Source organism: Ixodes scapularis, unplaced genomic scaffold, assembly GCF_016920785.2.
Source record: "Ixodes scapularis isolate PalLabHiFi unplaced genomic scaffold, ASM1692078v2 PGA_scaffold0__279_contigs__length_252992795, whole genome shotgun sequence".
NCBI lineage: Eukaryota > Metazoa > Arthropoda > Arachnida > Ixodida > Ixodidae > Ixodes > Ixodes scapularis.
This window is the reverse complement of record NW_024609835.1, coordinates 43,175,094-43,194,765: the sequence shown is the minus strand read 5'-3', so window position 1 is coordinate 43,194,765 and position 19,672 is coordinate 43,175,094. Positions and strand designations below refer to the sequence as shown.

General features: G+C 45.0%; 1 protein-coding gene across 5 annotated transcripts in view; it reads right to left on the bottom strand.

Annotated features, from left to right (window-relative positions):
• Positions 1 to 19,440, bottom strand: part of LOC8032969 (endonuclease/exonuclease/phosphatase family domain-containing protein 1) — a 32,011-nt gene extending 12,571 nt beyond the window's left edge. The window contains exons 1-8 of one of the 5 annotated variants that reach the window (XM_029966881.3): positions 19,179 to 19,440; positions 12,172 to 12,528; positions 10,384 to 10,533; positions 6,959 to 7,083; positions 6,039 to 6,090; positions 5,653 to 5,763; positions 5,343 to 5,462; positions 1,933 to 2,044 (exon numbers count right to left, since the gene is read on the bottom strand). In XM_029966881.3, coding sequence (XP_029822741.1) covers positions 1,933 to 2,044; positions 5,343 to 5,462; positions 5,653 to 5,763; positions 6,039 to 6,090; positions 6,959 to 7,083; positions 10,384 to 10,533; positions 12,172 to 12,468 — 967 coding nt within the window. In that variant the 5' untranslated portion in view covers positions 12,469 to 12,528; positions 19,179 to 19,440. Of the gene's footprint in view, positions 1 to 1,932; positions 2,045 to 5,342; positions 5,463 to 5,652; positions 5,764 to 6,038; positions 6,091 to 6,958; positions 7,084 to 10,383; positions 10,534 to 12,171; positions 12,529 to 13,251; positions 13,440 to 13,473; positions 13,850 to 14,490; positions 14,803 to 16,708; positions 16,856 to 19,178 lie in introns of those variants that run through there. The other 4 variants (XM_042286384.1, XM_029966883.4, XM_029966880.4 and 1 more) reach the window with 4 other exon arrangements.
• Positions 19,441 to 19,672: the final 232 nt, after the last annotated feature.

Below are 19,672 nucleotides of genomic sequence, written 5' to 3'. Positions count from 1 at the left end.
GAGACACCTGGCCGGAATGAACCACGCCAGATGGGCCAACAAGGTCTGGGAATATGCGATCTACAAGGACCATAACACAAGATGGAGAAAGAGAACAAGGGCACTCTCGTATCGTTATAACATCCTGGTCCAGTTGCTGGCAGAGCCGGGCGAGGAGCGAAAGGGAAATAGGGGGACAGACGACAAAGCGGTGATGAGGCTGGTGCAAGAGGAAGAGCAGCGATGCTGGAGAGACGGAACGGCCCGGAAATAATCTCTGTGGAGGTACAGCTTGCACAAAGCCAGCAACATGAAGGAGAACATTTATAACAACACAAGAAGAAACGGCCTGCTATTCCAGGCTCGGGCCAGAACTCTAGGAACGAGGACATGGAGAGCAAAATTTACCGAAGACCTGAAGACCCTCTGCGCCATCTGCGTGGCAAAGTCCAAGACAATCGACCACATCGTAATTGCCTGCCGCGGTCCAACACCGCAACCGGAAATGGATTCAATCGCAAGGGCCCTGGGTTTTACGATGGCAGTTGAGGTAGACAAGGGGGGTTCGCACCCGGCAGCGGATCGGCAGAAAATCAAAGCGGCCGAAAGGGTGATCGAAAGCACCAGGTACAAACTGGAAGGCTGGTGGGTGAAAAATAGGGAATAACCCGGCTAGAGCAAAGCACGGACTCACCCATTACAAAGGGAAAAGCCACAACACCCAATCCAATCCAATCTGATTCGGCATTTTTGTATCCGTATCACGCACATTCTCTTGTGTCTACGGACTCATGTCTGTCGTTTTAAGATGAAAAAACAAAAAAATTCCACTAGGAGGCTTTATTTACAGGAAAGGTCATCATGCTGGCGGAAAAAGATAACAACTGAGCAGCACTGTGTGGCCTCACAATCCCAGCCACCCGACGAGCTTGCAAGGTGTTTGAAAGATGACCCCACCAGAGGCGACGGTCACGCACTCGTATGTACAGTGCTAATCACACTTGTCTATAACGCGCGAGCGTGCGGCTTTCTCAGGGGAGCGCTAGACTGGTGGCATTCGCGGAAACTGAGCTAGTCACGTGGCACAACATGGAACGGCCCGCTCGAGGGGTGTCCTGCCCACTCTATCAGCTTGATAAGCGATAAAAGTAAAGTGCTTTATGATATATTTTTTTGTTGTTTTTTGATGACGACATCGTTGATACGCCTTCATGCTTTAGTGTGTTTTGTTGTTCGAGCAATGATGTTTGTAAAAAGCGTGCGAGCAGCCTTCCGCGTTCGCCGTCAGCTGATAGAGTGGGCAGGACACCCCTCGAGCGGGCCGTTCCATGTTGCGCCACGTGACTAGCTTAGTTTCCGCGAATGCCACCAGTCTAGCGCTCCCCAGAGAAAGCCGCACGCTCGCGCGTTATAGACAAGTGTGATTAGGACTGTACATGCGCAAGAAGTGCGGCACTTCAAACGCTTTGGACGAAAACAATATTATTACCTTTGTGGACAGCAAAGAACCATCAACAGACTCTGACAACGATGACTAGTGCAAGGCATTTAGTTTTGTCTCGGCATGCGTTTCATAAAATCTGTTTTATGAGTGTTCAAATTTCATTATTTTACCTGCGCGATGGAATCAGCAGCAATTTATTTTTTGATGATCTGGAAGCTAAATCTGTCTGAGCGTTAGAATTCAGGGTGCGTTAGAACCGTGCAAACATGCTATAGGTCAGTTTTAGTATTGAGCCAGAAATTATTCTCGTAAGTACTATTTTCTGTGCAAAGAACTCCTCTTGAAATTTTTCAAGAGTGATAAAAAATCTCTAAAAGCATGAAGTTAAAAAAAAAAAAAAAGAAGAAAAAAATTTTTTTGGAGGTGACATTTGCCTCGTGCACTCTGCAATCATGTGAACATGGCACACTTGTTTGGGGGCAAGAGGAACGTGTAGTACAAAAGTTCACCTGCGAGCTTGTGCCCAAGTACACTGACGAAGCTGGGGAAGACTTGTTCCATGTCGTGGGCCTTGAGGGAATGCAGCAGGATGCTCACCATCACAAACTCCAGCCCAGGAGCCTGCAGGCACCATGCCCCTTGCAATGACACTTTGAGCCATGCAATGTTGTTAACGGTTCTAGTGCATGAACAAGGCACTTCGTCTCCGCACAAAAGAGTGTGGTCATCCTCAGCATAGGCGTGCACAGCGGGAGGGGGACAAAGCATGCTATGGTCCCGTACCTAATGGCTCCAGAGGGGTGAAAATCAGTAAGGCCATATTTTTGTTGTATAATTAATTTTGACCCCTCTCAAGCCATTAATAAGGGAGGGAAGGGGGGGGGGGGGGGGGAGGGGCAGGTGCATAGCATGCTTGGCCCTCCTCACTGCACACACCTATAATCCTCAGTTATTTTCATATGCATACTATTTATGCATATGGAAAAAAGAAAAACAAGAACCTGTGAGTAATAATACTCAAAATAAAATTGCCCTTGATGGTTTGGGTCTTCTGTGGGGATCGTAGGAATTCAAATGGGAAAACGTTCCGGGACCTTGCAGGTCCTCCGGCACTCAAGCCAAATCCTCAATAACTTTGTTTTCATTCAACAGAACAAAAATGTCATGCGAAGAAGAAGTCTGAAACAGATACTTACGATGCGAGAAATATCTACTAAATAAATATCTCTCTTAATGGTTTGATACAAAATAACTAAAAAGGCAATACAGCTTGTCATACAATTAAAATTAAAAAAAAAAAAAAACTTTAGTCACCACCTTACAGCTTGTACTGCAAATACTGTCCATAAACCACGTGACCCCGATCGAGCGGTTCGGAACTCTCTGTAATAAAGGTTCCCACGAGGCTAATGCCAGGGCCTTGCGCACGACGCATCGTCTATTCGTGCTATAGAGAGCCTGTAATAGACAGAGTTTCCAACTGCTCGATCGGGGTCACTTGGTTTATGAACTGCGCTTGCAATATGAGCTGCAAGGATGAGGCGAAAGCATTGATCGTCTGCAAAAGTCTCCGCCTTTCCTCCCGCTTTCCTCCTCGCTGCGCGAAAATGTAGCGCATGAGCACTTGCGACCAATCTCCGCACGAGGCGTCCGCCATTAAATTGAAAATGCTCCCCATGGTTAGATACAAGCCCTCTTTTTGATCAGCATTCTATAGCCTCCCAATGTAGGCAACGCCGTCTTGCGGCACACACGGGCGTTAGAAGAGGAGGAGGAATTAATAAACACGACGATTTCGAGGAGCACTTCCGACAGGCATAGAATATATACAGGAGGAGTAGCCCATGGTCGTAGGAATTTTACAGCGGAACTGTTAAGAGCTAGTTTCCCCAGTATCATGTCCTAGACAAACAAAAGTCGACACAAAATTCCACACAGCTACCACCATCTATGAGCGATGGCGGCAGCCTTTCCACTCTGGTTTTTACCAGAGTGGAAAGACTGTCTTTTTTTAGGCATCGTCTTAGGAGACGTCCTTGAGGTCGTCCGAGAGGTTGTCCTCGAGGTCATCCTAGAAGTCATTCTTGAGGTCGACCTAAACGCCGTCCTCGAGGTTGTCCTAGAAGTCGTCCTTGAAATCGGTCAAGAAGTCGTCCTAGACATCGTCCTCTAGGCATCGTCCCAGACGTTGTAAAAATAACAGCTTCGCTGGTCCTCCATCTTCACGTAAAGTAAAAAGGCTTTACAATTTTTTTTTTTTGGTCTTTTTTGCATGATATTTTTATACCAATGAAAGAAAACAAAGTTATTGAGGCTTCTGGCCGGCCTGACAAAGGACCCGCCAGGTCGCAAAATGTTTTCCCGCTCGAACTCCTACAACTGCCACAAAAGGCACAACAACTGAGGGCAATACTATTCATTCAAAGCTAGACTGAAGAGAAGTGGGCTAAGATTTTACATACTTAAGAAAACTTCGACAGGAGGCTTAACAATGAGTTTTTTAAATTCAGTTAACTGGGTCGTCATCATTTCAACATTTGGGTTTTTTGAGGCTCAAGTTCATTACATGAATAGAAGGTGCACAGCTAGCTGCGTTATGAGCTGGCCTGACGGAGTTTTCAGGCCAGGGTACCGAGGGTCTTGTATGCCCTGGTCTGATTTCATATGATCTCAGGACACCACTGGAAGTGAGACTGGAGCAAATCCCCACGACATCAAGTATGGTTGTCGGCAGCATCGGTCCATGGCAGGCACTTATTTTTGCAACACGTCGGTGGTTAGCGTTGACACAATGTCATGGAAGTGGGTGCAATGTTTTCTTTTGTTTAGAATCAGTCGTCATTGATTTATTGAGCATCTGACAAAGCTTGGTAGTAACTTACTGTGGATGTGCAGCTGACCTAGTCAACTGATGCCACTTGGGCACAACATTGCGGCACTCAGTTCCAACCTAGTCATCAAAGGCTTGTCATCCCAGAGACACCTCATATGGCACTTTCTTCAGTCTGGGCGGTGCCCCTATAGATGAGCTTGTACCGCGATTCACTGTACGCAACGTGATATTTTTATTTCGTGCCTTACGTTACTGTGAATGGTTTACATGGCTAAACGGATGGAACCTTCGGGACCTCTTTTTTGCTAATTGAATTTTAAAGTTATACATTTTGGTAAGTGGAACAGAGGAGTACTCCTGGCGTTTCATAAAGACAGACTGGGTTTAACCAGATTCTGAAATCCTATCTGAAGTGCTAATGCATGTAAACCTAAGAACTACCCAAAAATTAGAAACTATATAAAGATTGGGCATTGACCGTCACGTTTTGGCAAGCCGCCTTCCACCGTCTTGTTTCACCAAGATTAAAGGGCTCAATAAAGCAAAACGTGAGAGGCCCCTGCTAAAATTCTCAGAAAAACAAGCACAACGATGCAACATAAAGCTTCAATCACTGTTTCTAAAGCCTTAACTATTTGCAAGTCGACTGTAACTACACAACTAAAATTAGGCCCCATGGCACTGCACCAGATATATTTGTTAGTAATCATATTTGATTCATTAGAACAGAAAAGCACACATCAGCAAAAGGGTTCCGGAGAACGTTCGAATGGCTTTCAGTCTTAGGTCTCACACTCTTGTAAGTGTTCCTACAGTAGCGTAAAAGAAAGTGACAAAATGCTTACAGTGGTCATTCAAGATGGTTGCTGTTTTTTTAATGTGGCAAGGTTTGGTTAGTCTGCAAAAGCTCTGCCCTTGGGTAGACTTATTACATTCCATCGGCACAGGTAGGATATCCGGATGCATTAGTGGGGAAACAACCATTCTGACGTTTACAATGGTACAGTGGCCATTATTCCCCGAGACACAGCTCTCGCATGCAACAAGAAACTTCAATGGCCTAAAATAGTCCGAAAAGCTGCACACCTTGAAGCGTGCCACGCAAGGACAAGGCCCCGCGAGTCCGTTGTTGCAGGAGTCGAGATCAACAGTGTAGCACTCCACCAGCTTGAGCCCCTTGCTGGTACTGAACAGGAAGCCTGAAAACTGTGCCACAAAGACAACAAAAGCCATCTAATCAGCAAAGGAACCAACAGAGAACACGAAGTAATGCCATCACTATATCAACAACATTTACAACAAAAAAATCTACATTTTGTCTTGTCTAAGATTATGCATTGCACAGCTTGCAGTGCCCTCTGCCCTGTTGCCCTGGAGTATGAACATAAGAGCCCACCAGTCCTACAGGTCCAGAGGTAGGCACTGGCGTGCATTGGTCCCACTGGTGGTCCCTGGGCTCCCAGGATGCCACCGGCTCCAGCTGTGGCTGGCGAAGCTCTCGCACCACCTGTGCATGCAGTGGGAGGCATCAGTTGTCATTATGTTGACACCAGTTGTCTGTCGTTAAATTAGACCAGTCGGTGTTAGCTATAGTTTTTGCCAAGACCAACCGAGCATGGAGGCAATAATATGTACACAACATACGAACTGGCTATAAGTTGGTTCCCAGTTTGAAAGAGTGCACTCTTAATTGCAGCAGTACAGTATACATTGGCTCTAGCCTGGTGGTAAGAGCCGAGCACATACGCACTACTGTGCTAGAAAAATAAAAGACGGACTGACCACATCTAGGGCCTCCTTTGAGCATATCTCCTGGCAGGCTATGATGGACACCCTGCAAAGTAAAAAATTCCCTACTATATTTTTTGCATTGGAAGAATATAAGAAGTGAATGCTAACACCTTAATTACCCTTCATATGTTAAGAAAAAAACAAGCACTGTGGTTTAGTTTTGACCTTTTCAAAGCATACTTACACACAAAAGTCTTCAATGATGTCCTGCAAGTTTTGCAATGGGGTTAAGCTCTTCTATAGAGCTTTTATTCTTGTAAATATTTAGAGCACAAAAATAGTTTTTCAATTTTAGGTAAGCAAAATCGCCACAAGGCACCAGAACCAAAATGCACTGTCAAAGAAAGCAAAGAAAACAGTGACATGCTATATTGCTGCGGTTCTCATTTGCCTTACACAAACATGTAATTTGGGAAGACAAGAAAGAATTGAGTCATGAGCAGAGCAGATATGTCTGATTCCTTTTTGTTTGTGAACTTTAGTTAGAGTAATTTTCTACAGCTTTTGGCACAAAAAAGTTGGCAGCACGATCCTATGGCAGATCACATTTCAACAATGTACAGGTGGCACTCATAAAAGTTTGGTACCTACTCCACCTATCTCAGAGCTTTCCTTATCTTAAACCTTTTCCTTAGTTTGACAAGAAGGCTGATGTGTATATGGCACCCGCAGTGGTAGCAGCACACACATTCCTCTCCTCATAAAGACAACATTGTATTATGTGACAGTATTCTATGAACACTGCTTATCTCTTAAAGTTTCCACCCCACCCCCTACCCTAATTACTGCAGAGTTGGACCATATCTCAGGGAACTTAGTGTCTGTAATGAGTGTTCCAAGCAAGGTGTCACGAGGAGGTGTCGCATGATAGAAGGCGGGGCAGCGCAAAAGAGGCGGCTGCTTGTGCTGACCCGTTCTCCAGGGCGGTGCGGCACACCACCTCGAGCACCCCGGGGTTGGAAGCTTTGTCTGTCGTGAGGCCCGCCAGGTTCCACAGCGCAACCACCAGGCAGCCGGGCGGCACCTCCTCCCCAGCCTGCAACCAATCGCACCACGCTCACAAACACAAGCGAGGGGAGAGGTGCTTGCTCCAATCAATCTATTGCTTGTTCGCATCTCCAGCCTAAATATAACATTCAAAATTAAAATAAAATAATGATGATGGGGCACTGACAAATACAAACAAAAAAGAAAGCACATGAGGGATATATAGAAAACAAAAGGGCAGAATCACTTCTCAAGGTACATCAGCTATATGGTCGCAAGTGACATTTGCTTGGTTGTGCCAAACATTTCAAAATGCAGCACCGCTGCCTTTTATGGTTTATTTCACATGATTTATTTGAATGCTGTGTCATAAAATTCGCAGTTGATTGAAAAATGTGTGTATTTCGTACAACCGTGCCAGAACCTTTGTTCATTCGCACCGGTCAAAAAACATCAAGGAGGCAATGTTTGAATTCATAACCTTTTATTTAACATCCTGATTGTTTCGTAGTTAACCCGCTCGTTATACATGAACCAAACAAAAAATCTCTAAACTCACGAAACCCGATTAAAAACAGGGCAGGAGCCAGATGCAAGGCGAGACCGCAACCATACGAAGACGCGCTTGCGCGATATGAAGGCACAAAAAGCGTACCGAATTTCTCAGTGTTACGTAGTGTATGCACTTACATTTGTTACGTGCAGGTAAGGCAGAGGATATCCAGCTCGCCTTTGTTGTAGATTCAAAGTTTTAGTGAGACGCGTACCGAGACGACATGCGAGCCCAGAACGCTCAAAACATTGCCGCCGGGCGTGTCACGTCCGAAAGCATCAACTGTCAAGCTAGTCCCACACATGCTGAATAAGACATTTCCACTGCCAAATAGGAACGAAACAACCGAAACCTCTTAGGCACGCAACAGATGAATTTGTCAAAGCGCCAACACTACATTGACAACACCATCAGAAACTAAACAGAACGAAACCACAAAACGGCTACCACTGCAATGGCCAACGCTGTTTGTGACGGCTGCACTGAAGGGGGACGTCAAAATAATAAAGCCACTATTTTGACGTTTTACGGAAGTCACATAACAGACGTCAAAATTAATTTTTGAGATATTGTGACAATGGATGTCGAAATAGTCACTGCCAAAAATTTAGAGGTTGCAACATTGATGTTTTCTACCTACATGTATGTAATTTCATCACGGTTGCGCACAAAGGACACTGCTGTAATAGTCCGTGAACATGGCGTCTGTGTTTGACATGCGTCTCAAGCAACGAGCCGTAATCGAATTTCTGGTGGCGGAGAAAAACACTAGAGAAAAAATGCATAACCGTTTGTGTGCTGTGTATGAAAGTTACCATATACAATCGATAAGAGCATGGTTGGATGCTGGGTAAAAAGACTTGAAGCTTCAAAAATGGAGAGATGGAGCTGCGTGATCGGTTGCAGTCGGAGCGACCTGCCATCACCACCAACCCAGGTATGTTGTAGCGTGCCAATGAATTTATTTACGCAAATTGGCACATAATGAACTAATAACTGGCCCCAAAGTTTTCAGTCAGCAAAGGAAGTCAATGCCAATTATCAACATTACCGGTGTGTGTGGCATAAGGGGAATCGAAGAGACATTTGTTTCTCCAGCATGACAAGGCCCGCCTTCACAAAAGTCTCAAAACCCAGGATGCAATTGCCAAATTTTGTTAGACTGTACTCTAACATCCCCCCTATAAGCCTGATTAGGCGCACCATCAAATTTTGATCTCTTCAGGTCAAGAAAGAATGCATTAAGCTCAACAAGGTATGAAAACAACAATAGCATAATTCGTGGAGTGAGAACATGGCTACATGAGCAGAAAACGCGCAGATACAGGAAAGGCATGTATGCCCTTGTTCCATGCTAGCATAAAGCCAAAAAACTGAGCAGAGGTTATGTAAAAAAAATAGCATGTATGCAAGAAGGTGCAGTAATATTTGGTGTAAATTCCGTATAGTACTTTGAATAAACAGTTTCTGAGAAACAAAATGCGGAGCATTACTTTCTGAGCAACCCTTGTACTATATGGCAAATAAAATCTGTTGCAAAAAGATGCAGTGGTGTCACAAGGCCCCACCTTGTGATGCCACTGCATCTTTATCAACATTTGGGAGGGGGGGGGGGGGGGGGGTGGAACACCTTGGGTGCAGTGCTCAGGGAGGTAGTGAAAGGAGGGGGGGGGGGGGGGTGTTGGCGGCGGGCCACTGCCTTGGGTGCCGCTAACCCTAGTGACGCCACTGCAAAGATATATAGATACTACATGACTCCATAAGGCTGCTGAAAAAAGTAGCCTTGTGAGCAGCGAACACTTTTTAAAGTCATTATTTTTCTAAAGGTGGCTAATTTTCCCCAGAGCAAATGATCAGAAAGATATCTTCAGATCATTCCACTTGTATCTCACAGCACTGATTTCAATTTACAGGAGCATAGCATCTCTGAGTTTGTCAAAGGAAAGTTCTCCCACAATAAAATGAAGTTTGATACTAAAGGGATGCTGGACTGAAATTTGGAGCTCACAAAAGAAGGCTAGAGTGATAAGTGGGATGCAGCAAAACCCAAAAATATCAATCATACAGCGATATTTCTAACAGTCTAACGACTGGCCGTATTTTTTTAAAAAAAAGTGTGCCACAGAACACGGCTGATGAGGCCGACAAGACATGTGACGTCACGGTTCTCATTCCCTCTCCTCTTCGCTTCATCCTCTTAAGGTGGTAAACCGAAGCGAGGAGGAGAGAAACGATGCAACTGACACTCATTCTCAACTGTTCCAGGAGGATTGTGACGTCACAGTCCTCGCTTGATCGCGCACTGCTTTTTAAAAAATTTGGCCATCCATTTGAGATGTCAATGTATGAGAGATGTTTTGGAGTTCGTAGCATCCCATTCAACGCTTCTGCGGCCTTATTTTGCAAACTCAAAATTTAGAACCTAAGAGACTGAAAATAAATGAAACATGACACTGTACACCTGAAATGTTGCAAGTGGAAAGGAGATTCAACTGTTGCACCCATAGCGGATTGATCACACACTTATTTTTAAAAAATACGGCCACCTATAAGGTTCACTACAGTACCTCGGGTGCTATATGTTCGCATAAGGCGAGGTAATCTCCGACAGAGACATATATGTCTTGTTTTGTACCAGACCACTCAACTTGTCATAATCATCATTTATTTTCCTTGAGGGCCCGTGGGGCATTATACAAGGGGGTGGCAATAAAACAAAAAGTAAAACAGTAAACACAAATATAACACTGTAAGCTAGTTAGTATTGAATATAAGCTTTTGATTAAGGGATCTTACCTTTCCTGGCTGCACGGGTCTCCTGCAGAGTGGTCCCACTAGCCTGTACAGCTCCAAGTCGTGAAGAGGTGGGCTGCACCGCGTCGCATTCATCGGAGATCGGGGCGGGGGCCGGGGGTTGCGACGGACCGTGATCTCTGGCCGGAGCATCTGTTGGTGGGGAAAATGACCCCCACCCTTGTCGGCTTCTCCTTACCAAACTTAAAAAAATGCCAACTTCAATCTGTCAGTTTTAAAATGCAGGTTTACATGCCTTGGGATCTGTGCTTTATGGGATATAAGAAAAACTACTAGAACCTTTATGGTTCTCAACAATGTATGTGCAGGAGCACCACTTGCCTACTTAGTCAACTAGTTAGATATGTCCACAGATGTAAGCTTTGTAAAAGCCACAACCATTCTTTGAATCCTTCTACTAAGAATAAAACATGCTCATTTCAAAAGTACCTAATGTGGGATTGCCTCATCACTTCTCCATACTACTTTTATTCTGTTTCATAGACTATAACTACACCTTCCACTAGCCTAACCTAGACTTAAAATAAGGTCTTCGAGGGACATTGACAGGGTACTTATGCATGCCAATGTTTTTATTTGACATGACCTATGAGAGCCCAACTACACAGAACACACACAATTTGCAGCTCGAAATTTATATTCTTTCCGCCTGAAAACCGCTGGTCAAGAATCAGCCAGTTTCTGATGCCCTCAGTCTCTTTTCCACGGTCACGTGCCACTAAAACTGATGCGTACCAAATATACTCAAACACATTCAATATTAAAAATAGAAAAGGATATGAGACCCATTTTTTGTGGCTTCCAAGAAGCTGCAAATACGCTGATCGAAAAAAATGCTGCACGGGTTACAGGAAGTAGATGTACACATCATTCTCAACATGACAATGTATGCAAACTAAATGACTCGATGGCAATGCACAGCGGACCAACGTTGCAACGAACGTGGGAGTGCTACGTCTGAACTGCGGTTCGTGGTACCGGCCAATCGATCTTCAAGCACAGAACAGCGATGGGAAGGTATATAAGTGTGAAACAATTGCACGAGAAACGGTTCAAGCAACGTCGTCATTGTCACTGTCTGCATTACACGCCCGAAAAGTGGAAGAACGGAAAAAAAACTGGGTAGGGAGCGATAGCAACGTGACTTCCGGCAACTCTCTGTTCCGAAACTTTATGCACATGTTTCAGTTTCAAGCAGTTGCATTTTTTTCCTTTATTAAATATGTGTGACTGTAGTAAAATATTGATTGGATAGTCTTCTGACACCATACTAAATCACCTGGCAAAAAATTTAAAACAAATTTTTGGGGGGTGTCTGTGTCTTTTTTAGATAACATCACAGAATTGGTATTAAACAGGCTTCAGCGAAAAAATATTGAAAATATAGCAAAAAAAACACTAATGAATATCAAATTATGGTCAACTAAAGCTTGCAATTCTCAACACTTTCTTTCCGATTAAATTCAATTGAACACAACAAAAAGTGTGTTGCTTGACCTTTAATTATAAAAAAAATGAGTTTTCACAGTCAAAATCAGGTGTCAATGCTTAATAGCACCGTAGCATCGGCAAAATGCCCCTGTAATATAGATGTGCCGGTGCTGAGCTGAGGCTCGAGTGTGAACTTCCACCTGATATAAGTGTGGCAAGAAACCCAATGACAGCTCAAGAAATAGATTCTATTCTACATCTGTCCTCCGAAGTGGTCAATCCTTCTTCGGAACCCTTCGCGACAGCACCGCTTGTGCGAGTGCCTAGCCAGACCCCCACCTGCAGAAGCGACGCCCCGACACCGGAGACCAGGGCCAGGTCTTCGACCTTCTTGAAGCCCCCGATGGCCTGCCTGTAGTCCACGATGTTCCTGGCCAGGTGCCTGGTCACCCTTGGGAGGGTCATGAGCTCCTCCTCCGTGGCCACATTCACGTTCAGCTGCTCCCAGTGCACCTCCGAGTCGGTCGCGTGGAAGGTGGCACTCAGGTTGCGGCTGTGGGCACCGAAGGGGTGGCACAGGGACGACAGGCGGCGCCTTCTGCCCCCTCCGTTGGCCACAGTGTGCGCCTGCCCCATGGCTCTACCGCTGCCGCCTGGTGTCCGCCCTCCTCCAGAGTCGTTCACCCTCACCCCCAACTGGAAAAGATGCCGTGACAAAAGAGGCCGTGAAGAAAAGTCAGAGCGACTGGCACTTTCCGCATGCGGCGCTTTTGTGGCCAGTATAACGCCAATACAAAAGCGGTTGAAAAAGTGCTGGGGGCAAGATGGGCACACCCCACGAGGAAGCATTTCAAAGGAAAGAAGTCTTGTACCTGACCCCAAGAAATGGCAGGTATTTACAATCATGGGCGAGATATGATTGCCGTCACAATTTTAGTACTACCGTAATATCCAGAGAAATAGTGCATATAAAACCGAAAGCAAATCGGGTGTAAATAAGGAGCAGGCTAACTTTCGGTGTGCAATCAAAAAAAGTTAAAAACTTGCCAGTTTTAGATTTTGTGACCTGCGAAATTTGTGAATTGCTGGGAGGGGCAATGAACTGCAGACGACTGTCCTTCTCAGTCAGCAATCTTCACTTATCTCCCGTCTTGCCTAAGTACAACACCATTTCTGCCGAGGTCACCGTTGGCCAGGGCCCTACAATTACTAGAAATGAGCCATCTTTCGGTATTTTTGAAAAATAGTAAATCGTACCATAAATAGGGGGCGGGTTATGTTTCGGGGTGGGGCACCTCTAGGGAGATATACGGTAATACTAAAGGCAGTTAAAAATGGACAGCAATTCAAATGTGAAAGCAGGTTGCTTTTACTTTGTATAAACTTATAAGAAGCGACACATAAATCAGAGTAACCTACTGCAGCCTTGGAGGACGAAGCAAACAAACCCTCAATGAGTGAGTCTGGAAATGAACTGAACTGATAGTGACTCTGTAAATCGCCTAAATCAGGCTGCAGCTCAAAGTTTGGTAAAAAAAACTTATAAAATGCTTTCAAGGGAACTTCTCCTTCTATAAACTCGTTTCAGCTCGGTGAACAGCCAAAATATCTCTATTTCCTCCAAATCAAAGCTATACTTACGGGCATTAAGCTGTCACAGTCGATGGCTGACAGAAAGAAGCCCACAATCAAGATTTTGGCGGTGATTCAAATATTGGTATCATCCATACATTTCGAAAGACGAGTGTCACCTTCCTTATCGTGACGTCTTCGCCACAATCGCCCAAAACAGAGGCGAGGAGAGCTTATCAGTTCATAATCAGTCTGGCATGAAAAACCCGTGCGTATGTGGCGAGTGTTACAAAAAGAGCCTCTCGGTGAAGAGATCAAGTGCTTCTGGACTAGAGAAATGTCAGTGCCCAAATGCAATGTGGATACAGATTGCATTTGCATTTATCACATTCTCTGTAGTTATGCACATTTGCTTGGAAATGCACTTAAAAGTTCAAAGTAAATAACAATCTACCCACTTTACTCTAGGAAATATGTCCAAAAACCATAGCAGGTGGAGAAAGCGCGTTCCATAATTTGAAAATATATATTTTTTAATTGTAAGGATATTGCTAAGTTCTAAGCCATTACTTAGAAGCCGCAAAAAGAAGCCAACATTTTGCAAAGACTTGGCTGCTTTGGACTCTTATCGATCTCTTCTTACAAGCTTTTTAATATCCTCATGCTCTTAATATGAAGCAATGCCGAGAAGTACCGATAAGCAAACTCCAATAGAAAAAAAAACAAAAAACAAAACAATACTAGCTGCTTAGTGACTGAGACAGCAGACCTGTGCTACGACTGCTCGACACAAGTATAATGACCTTTGCTGAATGCTTCCACAGCAAAATGTGGCCAATGTGTCCTCATGTATGAAGAACCCCTTCGTGAACTTGAGTGATTGGTAAAAACAGGAGTCACGTCACCAAGCAAATGAAGATTGGATTTCACTCTCGCTTGATTTTACCAGAGGACCATAATTAAGTTGTTCTGTCCTCCGATAAACAGACGTTACCAAAACACATTTACAGAATCTCCGGCAAGTAGGAAATCCTCACCCAACTGGAATAGCTAGAGGACCTAAAAGTTGCCTATAAATGAGCTCACCCAAATGCTGCAAAGGATGAGAGTTACTTCAGAAGACAAAGCATCATAGGTGTGGTAACTGTACTGTTTTTCAAGAGTCAAGTAAAGAGGTATGTTTTTGTTAACTTCGTGCACATCAGCTATCATTTCGTGCATCAGCAGCTTTGCGTCGATGTTGTTTTCACCGCTCATATCAACTGATATTCCTGCTTTTCTGCTCGGTGTATTATTTGCTCTGCATCAGAAAAGTGCACTGCTCAGCCCACTGCAAGCTGCGTCCGCATTCTAGATCACCTTAACACTGACCCCTGTTATCTTAGCAAGATTAACAAAGACAATAGGTACAGACAAATGCACGCACCCTATCGTGAACAATAAAACAGTAACATGTACCAGGCCAATCTGAGTTGAGGCATTTTCATTACAGCACTAAAGAAGGAAGCTGAGAAATACAGTTTTCAGATGAACATTCATAACTGTGCTTATCATTTTACAAACGCAGAACGTTTGAAAACAAAACAGCCACAAAGATGATGGCAGACATGTCGCAGAGAACCATAGCTTGTAAATAAGAAATGTGGAGGTACTTTCACCAAACACCAGCAAACTCTAGATAAGATTTCTGAGAGTCAGAGCCGTATATGTAGAGAGTTTGGCCATTCGTTGGGAAGTATAAGAGACAAATGAGGAGGCGCCATTGGCTGAAACCGGGCTGGGCGTGTTCCAGGGCGTCTTCAGAAACTCGAATGTGACCAACCAGAAGCCGGAAATAATACCCTGGCGGTGGTCGCGAGAAACAAACCTGATAACTGCATTAGAGTAATTCTCGATGACTAAAAATATGGTACACATGATTTTCAATCACGCTCATCCAAAATGATGGTGGAAGAGTGCGACTAGCGGAACGATCGACATAATCCGTACGCCAACCGCCGAGGGCCGGGAATCCGCCGTCCGAGCGGTCACACACTGTCCGAGCAAAACAGAGTTGAGCGGCGCATTCGTTTCTTACATCTTTCTGCATGATCATGATCAAAACAACACGTGCACCCTATTTTCAACCACAAAGAGTTACTACACTTCACTCTTACGCGCTTATTAAAACCATTTACGAACATAGACCTTTGATCAGAACTGCTTCTCGCTACCACCGCTAGGGGATTCTTTTCGGCTTCTGGTTGGCCAAGAGAGCATGTGAAGCCCACTTTCTTCGTGTGGTGAACACCCTGACTCTGCCGGCGCCTCCCATTGACCAAACTCTCTACATATACGGCTCTGCTGAGAGTCATAGGCTTCCTGCACTGAAGCTTTGAATGTATCGTTACGCCCTCCGGTGGCGGGTGATAGAGTGTCTGAGTAGTACAAATCCCGCGGCCCCGCAAAATAACAAGCATTTTAGGGCGGCTGTTCTGCACACAGCCGTTATTTGTGCATTAACGTGGTCACAACTCAAAATGTGTCACTCATTGTCGTCACTGCACAATGTTACCCCGGGGATGCGAGCTCACCGCAAACTACTAGTCATTTTTCCTTCATCCAAGCATGTTGAAACCAGGAGCAACAAGCACGGCCTCAATGTGTTCAAAACGTCACCATCGACAGTACTATTTGCATCGTCAACTGTGAAAAACATAAAGGGCTTTTAACCCCGGCGTAAACTTCTACGGATTCCCATCGAAATCGCACAAAGTCAAGCGGAGGGAACGATACTAGCCACCCAGCGCACTGAGGGAGCGAGACAATTGTTTTTCTTGCCCTCCAGGTTGTTCTGCTAAGCACAACTATACAATCAAGCGGCCATGGCATACATTGAAACGTGTGTCATGCGAATTTTACAAAGAGGAACACGCTATACTCTCCGACCAGTGGGATCAGTGAGGTCAGCAGTAAAAGCCCTGCCTCCAGCGAGAGCATTCCTTTGAAAAGACAAGCGCGCATGCGCACCAACACACTACAGAGGGCAAGAAGCATGTGCTGAAGGGGGAGCTCTTACTGCTGATCTTATGCTGCGTCAAGCTTACAGCAGAAATATGCAAGAAAAGCTGCAAGAGCTCGAGAAGCAGTATGCAATAGGAACAATCTGCTCAGCCGACAGACGGCAGGTTGCCGCTAGATCGATTGCGTCTGCTTTTACGCATTTTGAAGGTTGGTCATCAGCTTATCGCGTTGGCTGTGCGGAGGGACTGCAGTTTGGGAGTTTTTTCTTACAAGGTGCATTAACGTATCTCGTAATGCTCACCTCAAGCTTGACATCATAGCAAGCTCGCTGTTTTTGCGAGTGACAGCATGCCTACACCAAATATGCAGCTTCTCGTACGGCGTAGATGAAGCTTGCAGTAGCATGCATCACTGGGTTTCTTCCCTTTCCGATGTGTTGAGGAACGAAAAAAGCTTTCCACGTTAGGAATTGGCTCGATTCTGTACTGTAAAATAATTGCGAGGGGGAATTCATTTAGCCGGCTAATGTTTTCACACTGGACAAATTCAAATGCGCATGTTTGTGCTACCCAATAACGATAAACAAATTGTAGGGGGCGCTAAACGCCAAATTTAATGCAGTGCCTCCTGGGCAAAGCAGGAGGCATATATGACTGTAGTATCCAGAGCCGTATATAGAGAGAGTATGGCGTTCTTTGGGAAGTATAGGAGGCAAATGAGGAGGGTGCCATTGGCCAAAGGCGGGACGGGCGTGTTTCAGGGCATCTTCAGAAACTCGAATGTGGCCAACCAGAAGCCGGAACTAATACCCTGGCAGTGGTCGCGAGAAAAAAAATCAATAAGCGCGTCGCAGTAACTCTCAATGACTGAAACTATGGTGCATATGATGTTTGAATCATGGCCATCTAAAACCATAGAGGAAGAGCGCGACTAGTGGAGTGATCGACATAATCCGTACGCCAGGCACCGAAGGCCGGGAATCTGCTGTCCGAGCGGTCACACGCTGTCCGAGCCAAACAGAGTTCAAGCGTCACATTCGTTTCTTACATCTTTTTGCACGTTCATAATCGAAACATCACCATATTTTGAAGCATGAAGAGTTCCAACATTTAACCCTTATACTCTTATGAAAACTGTTTCTTACTACCACCGCTAGGGGATTTTTTTCGGCTTCTGGTTGGCCAAGAGAGCAAGCCCTCTATCTGCGTCCGGTGCATGGCCTGACTCTGCCCGCTCATAACAAAGTTGACAAACTGCAAGCTCTTCATAGGAAACTGAGCAATTAACAGACCCAGTCTAAGTTTGTCATGCACCTAAAAGAAGAAAATATTTACATATGTAAACATGTCATTATTAATAATAATAACAATAATAAGAATAATAATTAGAATAATAGTGAGTGCTAGACAGGGCCGTAAAGTAAACTTGATGGACAACCTTTTCTTTCCTTTTTTTTCCTGCTCTATCCGGGAGCCGGAGGGGAACCTATCGTGACCTTCATTTACGGAGACCAAAGCAAATTAAACATACTTTTTTTTTTTCGTCATACAAAATTAGCGCACGGGCTTTATGAACTTTTAAAGGGATACTTCAACGAAATTTGAAATATTCCCGTCGTGTTCAAAAATAGGTTGAATATGATCCACAATATCCGTAAATGACAATCGCACGTTTGTATTTTGATCCTGGTGGCTGTATTTTTCGTTATAAACGGTCCACTCTGGCAAGCGCTTCGAGAAGGCCCAGCTTAGAGCACGTGACATCCAACGCAATCGTGACGTAGGTCGTCTCAAGACGAGCAAAGCTACGGCGAGGCTGACGTCGAGAGGATGGCCTAGTCGTTTCCAGCCACCGAAGCGGCTGCTTTTGTATGAATTTTGAGTGACGGGTTAATCTTCTATAATCTTCTAGGGGGACAATAGCGACTTCTGCGACACACAAAAGGGATTCTCGGGAAGAGGGGAGTTCCTCCTTCCCCCCTTCTCTCGTCGTGGCCGGAGACGAGACAACCTCCGTCACTAGCTGTCAAGGTTCCTAGACGGACATTACAAACGAGGCGTTAGCGACATCCACCAGGTGCTCTTTGCTAATCGTTTAATTCGTTTAAAATTCCTTTTCGAGACTTTTTTAACAAGATATTGGTATGTTACAAGTGATACTGCTCTTTTGAACACATATAGACCAAAAAATGAGCACCGAAATTTCGTTGTAGTATCCTTTTAAGGAAGTGTCCGAGTTTCACGAGAATTCGCGAAGACGAAAAAATGAAGCGTGAAATCAATGAGAAAGGCATAAACGTTTGCGCCATGCATAACTCATTAAAAAAAAAAACAAAAAAAAAAACAGGCGAACACAAAAGAGGAGCTCTAAAACTGGAGATGTGCTGTGCCCCATCCGCTTTTGCTTTTCATCCTTCGATGTCAAGGTTTGCGGCGCGCCGTGTCAAACTTGCATCCCATCTGCCTACGCGAAGACTGCAGAGTAACCTCAGAAAGGTGCAAGAAACAGGTCGGCGGATTGGTTTAATCTTTACGATGTTGGCACCGCGCGCATTGTGCTTTTCAAACTCGAACTCGCGAAGTGCGTATCAAGGTGCTCAACCGATAACCGTACCCCAAACACGTTGAATTTCAATGACATTCCTTCAGGAATCCGGGGATACAAGAAACCAGAGAAAATCTCGTTTTTAGAGAACAAATAACCAGCAGAGCTTCCTTCTCCGTCGGGTTTTAAACGGAAGAAAACAAGGAACATTTCCGTCCCTTACTTACCCGACATCGTATGCCGATTCTTACTTGCCGCCCGATCACTCCAACCACCAAAGCAACATACTTTTCGGGAACTAAGATAACGGGCGTCGTTCGAAGGAAACAGTAATGACCTCCCCAACCTCCCCCAAAACGTAGAAACACACTCAGCCCCCAACCACCACCACCACCAACACCATAGATCACGGCCTCACGCGCCTCACAGGTAACGCAGGTAAGGTAAGCTGGCGGCGGCGGCGGGGCGGGCAGCTGATAGCAGGTGCATTCGTTTATTCACCTTTTTAAAAATTTAATGACGTCATAGTCTCATTCATTGGGCGTGTTCCAAACCGTTTTTGACATCCCGTTAGTCACAAGAGTACCTCTAATCGTCCAAAAAAAAATATATATATACACCAACTCAACTCTCCTACGTCACGCCGCGGTGGTGGCGCGTCGGACGCACTTCCGGTCTGGGGCGGTGGGCAGAAGTCGCCGTGGTCGCCGTGCGAGACATG